Source organism: Struthio camelus, chromosome 1, assembly GCF_040807025.1.
Source record: "Struthio camelus isolate bStrCam1 chromosome 1, bStrCam1.hap1, whole genome shotgun sequence".
In the NCBI taxonomy this organism is placed as follows: domain Eukaryota; kingdom Metazoa; phylum Chordata; class Aves; order Struthioniformes; family Struthionidae; genus Struthio; species Struthio camelus.
Window position 1 is genome coordinate 172918753 of NC_090942.1, and position 7836 is coordinate 172926588.

The window sequence follows — 7836 nt, forward strand, 5'->3', positions numbered from 1 at the left end:
ATGACAGGAAGGCAACATGCTCTTTAGCCCTCCTGCCTCACATCCCAGCGAGTACTTGCCAGGCTCCAGGATTTCAGCATGTCCTCCCTCGTGCTGCTACTCATGGTGACAGCGTCACCCTGCTGCTGCTGCGGATACTAGGAGAGTGAGTACCCTATCCCTACCCCTACCTCTATCCTTACTGCTACCGCTACCCCTATCCCTGCCCTTTCACCTAGCCCTGCCCCTACCTGCCCCCTTTCCCCTTGATGTCCCGCCTCTACCCCAGGGGTATCCTGCAGGCTTCACTGCCTCCGACTCCCTCTGCAATTCCTGATCCACGGCAGGTTTCCAGACCGCCTGACCCCCCCACCCCCACCCCACCCCGATATGCACCGAGAGACAAAGTCAAAGAAACCGACAGGAGAAATGAATTAATGTGCCTCAGCGTGGCGCCAAGTTTCCTTTCCCTCTCTTTTCTCCTAATGAAACCACTAATACATTTCTTGTGGTGCTTTCTGCCTCAGTGGCATTTTCTCTCTTCTGCCCCGCTTGCAATTTATCGGGCGGGTGCTTTCAGGGCCAGGATTTCTTTTTTTTTTGCCTGCTCCATTTCCTTCTCCTGTCCCATTACCTCCCCCTGCGCCCCCCATCCCTGCCCGCTAACCAAAAGGCTAAATCTTCAACCCGAGGAGCCGAGATGGCCACGGCAGCTGCTGTAACTTTTTTGTGATCATATTGCACTAATTTGATAAGATCGTCGGTGGTAGGGTGTCTGATGCGCTCGGTAGCGGTAGCCAGGGAAAAGCTTTGACCAAATTAGCGTGCCGCCGGGACCAAGAGGAGTGAGCTCCATATGGCTCCTTGACTTTCCTTATAAATATCCCTCCTCCAGCCCACCCCCGCCTGTTACACCCCCGCCCCTACCAGGATGCTGCGAAGTTCCCCAGCGGGGCCAGCGCAGAGGTCGGACGGGCGAGGAGCGGCTCCCGCATCCGACTCCTCCCCGGCACGGTTTCGCGGAGCAGGAGGAAAGGCGGGTTTCCACTTGCACCAGCAGAGGTGCAACTGGTTCTCCGCTCGTAGGCATCTGAAAGCCGTCCAAACGATGCAGAAACTTTTGTATGCTCGACTCCTTTCTCTAAGGCCAGGCACTGATTTTTTTCCGCTGTGTAATCTGTTTTGTCAGAAGGGTGGGGGCTGGGGGGGGGGGGTTAGTAAGCAGGCGTTGCATTTCCACAGAAAGGATATTAAAAATACCCCTACAGAAATATGTATGCATATACATACATGCATCTCTGGATACTTATACATAGATAAGAATGTGAAAATGTACAACTGTCAATTTCAGCCCTCTCCTCCCCTCCTTAAGGGAAACATTATACTCTGTAGGAACAGGTAGCGTGAATTGCTAACAGTGCACCAATCCCCTCCTCCCTCCCCCATTTCTTCTCTGTGATCACCTAAACTATAAATAAATAAATAAATAAATAAATGCACATACACACACACACACACACACACATACATACATATATGCAGACAAATATGTGTGTGTGTGTGTGTATAAATAAATATATATATGTAGATATATGCAGTGATCTACGGTTCAACATTCCGAAGCGAAGCAAGAGACCAAATCCAGCATGAAACACTATAGACTGCAGGGGAGGAAGAAATGCATTTAAAGCAACGATAAAAATGGCGTGCAGCATAATTACTTCAAATTGCTATTCGCTTGACACCCTGACACTAATTCTATTCAAGCCACTGGGAAATAAAACAAGGCGAGCGCACCTTCCTAGGCTGCTAGTGCAGTGCGAGTGTGTGTGAATGGGGGCAATAGGGAACGGGTTGAGAGGAGGGGAATGCTAAACTTTCCATCTTAAAAGAAAAGAAATAAATTAAATAATCCATTTAGGAGAAAGCATCTAAATAGATCGACAGCTTTTAATGCCAGCGTTTTTAACGCTTGCCCTGTACGTGGATTGATTTTTTTTTCTCCAGCATTCCCTCAGCAGATGGATTTTTGCCACTGCAGCTCAGCAGAGGGTGTCAGATCTTTCAGAGTGCACCAGGTTGAAACGAACAGAGCCTCTTAGCAACTCTCCCTCTGCGTGCCTTGCGAGTGTGTGTGCGAGCGTGCAAGTCGGCGGCGGCGGCGGCGGCGGCGGCGGCGGCGGCGGAAGAAAAAGGCAAGAAGAGCGAGCGAGGAGGGAAGCAAGGCAGCGCGGCCGGCAGGGCGAGGGCGAGCGAGCGGGCGGAGCCGCGGGGAGCAGCGGCAGGGCCCCGCGGGCGGAGGCATGGACAGCCGGGCACCGCAGCGGGGGCCGGCGCCGCGCCGCGCCACCGCCTCGGCGGCCAGCGCCTAGGCTGGGGCGCAGCCTTCAGCACCGGGGCGCTGGACAGCGCCCGGCGGGCGGGCGGCGCGGGCGGCGCGGGCGAGGAGCGCGGGCGAGGAGCGCGGCTCCGCGGCCGCGCGGCAAGGTCAGTCCGGAGCGGAGCCGCGCACGCAGGCAGCCCTCCCCGCTCACCGCTGCACCCTCTGCCCGCCTCTCTCTAACATGCAGCGGCTGCTCCTTGCCGTGCCGCTGAGCCAGCCCGGCCGGCAGACCTCTACTTAGCTGCCCGGGAGGTGTCAGGGAGGGGAATCGAGGAGGGGGAATTTTTTCCTTCTACTTTTTTTTTTTCTTTTTTTTTTTTTTTTTGCGTGCCTTGCAGTACGTGCCTGGATAGTTTGTGGATATAATTATTGACTGGAATCTGGGCTGTTGCAGTTGTATGTGGCGGGGGGGGGAAGAGAGGGATAGAGGAGAAAAGAAAGAGGTCCCCCCCCCTTCGCCGACCCTCCCTGATCCCCCTCCCCACATTTTTTTCCCCTTTGGTGGTGGTTCGGACATTTCATGTATTGAATGAACTGGAATTGTTTTCGGTGTGAGGAGGATGGTTGCTGTTACTTTGTGATGAGATCGGGAATGAATCGCTCGGTTTAAAAATGCTGCTTTGGATTCTGTTGCTGGAGACGTCTCTTTGTTTTGCTGCTGGAAACGTTACAGGGGACGTTTGCAAAGAGAAGATCTGTGCCTGCAACGAGATAGAAGGGGATTTGCACGTAGACTGTGAGAAAAAGGGATTTACCAGCCTGCAACATTTCACCGCCCCAACTTCCCAGTTTTACCATTTATTCCTGCATGGAAATTCCCTGACTCGACTTTTCCCTAATGAGTTTGCTAACTTTTACAATGCAGTCAGTTTGCACATGGAAAACAACGGTTTGCATGAGATTGTTCCTGGGGCTTTCCTTGGGCTGCAGCTGGTGAAACGCTTGCACATAAACAACAACAAGATCAAATCGTTCAGGAAGCAGACTTTCCTGGGGCTGGACGATCTGGAGTATCTCCAGGCAGATTTTAATCTATTGCGGGATATTGACCCGGGAGCATTTAGGGACTTAAACAAGCTAGAGGTGCTGATTTTAAATGACAATCTCATCAGCACCTTGCCCCCCAACGTGTTTCAGTATGTGCCGATCACCCACCTCGACCTCCGGGGAAACCGTCTTAAAACCTTGCCTTACGAGGAGGTCCTGGAGCAGATCCCAGGCATTGCTGAAATCCTGCTAGAGGATAACCCCTGGGACTGCACTTGCGATCTGCTATCGTTGAAGGAATGGCTGGAAAACATACCCAAAAACGCTTTGATCGGCAGAGTGATTTGTGAGGCTCCCACTAGGTTGCAGGGCAAAGATTTAAATGAGACCACAGAGCAAGAGCTATGCAAAAAGAACAGAGTGGATTCTAGTCTAGCTGCTCCCCCTGCCGAAGAAGAAACCTGCGATCCTGGTCCCATTCCAACCCCTTTTAAAATACATGGCAAAGAAGACCCTGCCACACCAGGATCTGGTCCAAACGGAGGTACAAAGATTCCCGTCAACTGGCAAATCAAGACCAGACCTACTGCTGCCGTGTCGACAGTTAGTGTGAAGAGCAAACTACCGGCTACCATGCCTTGTCCTCAGATCTGCAGCTGCGATCAGATCCCTGGCGCGGGTTTAAAGGTTAATTGCAACGACAGGAATGTGAGCAGCTTGGTGGATTTGAAACCCAAGCCGCCCAATGTGCAGGAGCTGTTTCTGAGGGACAATAAAATACATACCATCAGGAAATCCCACTTTCTGGATTATCGGAAACTTAATTTGCTGGATCTGGGCAACAACAACATAGCCACCGTCGAGAACAACACCTTCAAGAACCTCTTTGATCTCCGATGGCTCTACATGGATAGCAACTACTTAGACACCCTATCCCGGGAGAAATTCTCTGGGCTGCAAAACCTGGAGTATCTGAATGTAGAGTTTAATGGCATCCAGCTGATCATGCCTGGCACCTTCAATGCGATGCCCAAACTGAGGGTCCTCATCCTCAACAACAACCTGCTGAGGTCTCTCCCAGTCGACGTGTTTGCTGGAGTCTCGCTTTCCAAGCTGAGCATACACAATAATTATTTCATGTACCTCCCCGTGGCGGGAGTGCTGGACCAGCTCACCTCCATCACCCAGATCGACCTGCACGGCAACCCGTGGGACTGTACTTGCCCTATCGTGCCTTTCAAACAGTGGGCAGAGATGCTGCGCCCCAAGGTGATCATGAGCGACCTGAGGTGTGAGTCCCCGGAAGATTTCTTCAGGGAGGATTTCGAGTCTCTCTCCAATGACGTGATTTGCCCGCAGCTAAAAGTTTCGCCCACGTTAACTTCCACTAACAAAAACAGCACTGGGTTGGCAGAGACAGGTACTCACTCCAACTCCTACCTGGAGACCAGCAGGGTCTCCATTTCGGTGCTGGTGCCAGGGCTCCTGCTGGTTTTTGTGACCTCTGCCTTCACGGTGGTCGGCATGCTGGTGTTCATCCTGAGGAACAGAAAGCGCTCCAAGAGGAGGGACGCCAACTCCTCCGCCTCGGAAATCAACTCCCTGCAGACGGTCTGCGACTCGTCCTACTGGCACAACGGGCCCTACAGCACCGACGGAGCCCACCGGGTTTACGACTGTGGCTCCCACTCCCTGTCAGACTGAGCCGGCGGGCAGGGCGCGGGGGGCCGCGGCCACTTCTCAGCCAGCAACCGGGGACCCGGCAATTAGCCTCGTCCGCTCATGGGACTGATAAACGCCCGCCGAGGGATGGCCCTAAACCTAAGCTACCTTTCGTAAGAAACAAAACACACACACCCACACCCACACACCCCCCGCCCCCAGCAAACACTGTGGCCCGGTGCAGGGGGAGCCCGGCGGCGGCGGCGGCGGCGGCCCGCGCAGCTCCGCGCACCCAGCGGCGCGTTTGGCGCAGCCGCCGCCTGCGCGCTGCCGGCGTCGGCGGGGGAAAAGCGAGGATCAGCTTCCTTCAGCTCCAGCAGCGCCAACCGTGGCTCTCGGTTTTGTCGGGTTTTCGCTCTCTTTTGTTGATGGGTTTTGTTTGGCTTTTTTGCCCCCTGAGGTTCCCTGAGGACCGAGCCCTCGCCGAGAGGCCGAGAAGAGGAAGGGGGTAGGGGAAAGGCCGGTGCCGGCCTCCTCTTGTCAGCAGAGCAGGAGTGGAAAGTTGCACGAAGGCATGAATGTAATGTAAATAAATGACTCCGACTCCGAAAACAAACAGACAGACAGACAAAAAAAAAAAAAAAAGTGCTGCATGGCTCGCATGGATACAACGCACCCCAGGGACGCTCCAGCCCCCGACTGGAAGCAGCGTCTAGTTCACATCATCATCCCTCTTACCTGATAAGTCCCTTCGTATCAAACCTTCTATATACGAAATACAGTATGATAATAAAAAGTGCCATTTCGCCATTTTTGTGTGATCAATAGGCAGTAGAGATCGTACTTTTACCGTGGAAAAAATTGTAAAGGTTTTATTTAAGACACAGTTGCATGAATATTCTCATCGGATCATTTCCTTCTTTCTTGTTTTCTTTCCTTTTTTGGGAGGGGGAGGGGAAGTGGGAATTACTTTGTTGGGAGAGATTTGCTTTGCTGCTGGTGGGTTTGGTTCTTTTTTTTTTTTTTATCTGGGGGGGGCACCTTGGTTTTCTTTTCACTCTCTTCTTTTTCAATATACATATTCAGTATTGCTTTTCCATCTGAACGTAAAAATTAGTACCCTTGATTTCTATTATGGTAACAGTGCAAACAGTCAAAAAAAAAAAAAAAATCCGAGGCAGTTAAGCATGACCAATTAATGTCACTCTAGTGCTTAGGCTGCAAAGTTTAATGGTAGAAAATTCTGTGCTGTTGTAAATCTTACTATAATTTGAGGAAATCAGAACTGAGGAAGCAAGTGAAACTTACTAATTCTATTCGAGGATTTTATAATGGCATATTTTTTCAGTATTAAAGTGAAAATGTTTTCAACTCCGGGTCCTTACCATTTTTCCAGCACTAGCTCTTGCAAGTGGGTTATCTGGGTGTAGGGGACAGAGCCTCCTTTCAGTACTCCCTCTGTGTGTGTCTCTCTCCCTTTTCTCTCTTTCTCTCCCTCCCTCCCTCCCTTCCTCTCTCATTCATTCACACGCAGAGCCATAGACACCCTTCCCTCACCCCTTCCCCAATGTAAATATCAAACAGAAGTTTCCTGCCTCCTCCCTTCCCCCTCCCTCACTTTTTTTTTTTTTTTTAATGCGGCAGTGAATCCCTTTATTAATACTGTGAATCTCTCGCTGCTGCTGCCGCCGCCGCCTCTGCTGCACACACTGCAGATATATTAGGGATGTTAGTGGGAATTTGATTTAATTGACTCTGCCTAGCTCGGTCTCATTAAGCTGGAGCCGGATTTGAGTGGTCAGCACTTCAGGCCCATACGCAGCCCCCCGGACTGCCGGCGAGCCCAGGCTGCTGTGAGCGGTTGCCTTCAGCAGCTGTCAGAAGTGGAAAAACTGATTAGGGAAAGGATTTTCCCACCCTTACTCTGGGTAGCTGCACCTTTTATTATTAACAGCTGAAAAAAGCACGGTGCAGTGCTGCTGTCCGACTTGAGGCAGCTCGCCTTTGATTCCTTGCCTATACGGGAAAGTGCCCCTTAACTCAATAATACCTATAAAGGCGAAAGCCCCTGCAAATAACTTGAAACTCATAGTTCAAGTCTCAGCGGAGATATGGAGAATTTCAGTCACGTTGCTTCTGGCTTTCTCCAGGCAGAGAATCCTTTTAAAGAGTAAAACACCATAAGGGACTTGATAAACTTCAAATACTGATTCGCTTTGCTTTATAGAAAACGCTCACCTTTGGGATATGTGACGAGAAAGCAGACATATATACACGCACATGGCAATAGATACACTCTTGAAAACGGGGTAGAAGTCTAATCCTAGGTATTCATAAAGTATTGAACTACTGAACAGATCATTCCTCCAGAATCCTTTATCACTGTGGAAAAGTCTGCAGTCTCCTAGAAAATACCTTGAAGTTTGATTGTGCAGCTCTGGTAACAGAATGTCCATCTTAATTACATAAATCATTCCTATTGCAAGGACCCTTCTTTATTTTCCAGTGCTTCTTTGTTAGGCTGATTGTTCGGCCAGGACATTCTGGGTCAGACAAAGTGATGGCAGTAGAGTCACTAGTTTGCCATTCAGCTTTCCTCCTACCAGCTGGAGGAAAAAAAAAAAAAATTACATGTGAGCCAGTATTTCTGTCCTTAGGAGGCCATCAACTTTTAACTCAGGCATGGTCCAAAAAGCATTTAAGAATAAGGCAATGCACTGCTAGATTGCCACCTAAGTCTTTCTGCCTTCTCCATGATATTGTAGTGAGAAAATTAAAGAATCTAGTGCAGTGAGAGTACATCCGGTGCTAAAGCTCATCATCAT

The 7836-nt window shown here is 50.6% G+C and overlaps 1 protein-coding gene across 1 annotated transcript; it reads left to right on the forward strand.

Moving 5' to 3' along the window:
• Positions 1-2447: 2447 nt before the first annotated feature.
• SLITRK1 (SLIT and NTRK like family member 1) lies at positions 2448-5821 on the forward strand. Its single transcript, XM_009680404.2, has one exon. It carries the CDS (start codon positions 2975-2977, stop codon positions 5051-5053), a length of 2079 nt encoding a protein of 692 aa, XP_009678699.2. The 5' UTR covers positions 2448-2974; the 3' UTR covers positions 5054-5821.
• The last annotated feature ends 2015 nt before the right edge of the window (positions 5822-7836 follow it).

What these genes read in the sequence shown, in the direction of transcription:
- SLITRK1 (XM_009680404.2), top strand. Translation starts at nt 2,975, where the DNA reads ATGCTGCTTTGGATTCTGTTGCTGGAGACGTCTCTTTGTTTTGCTGCT.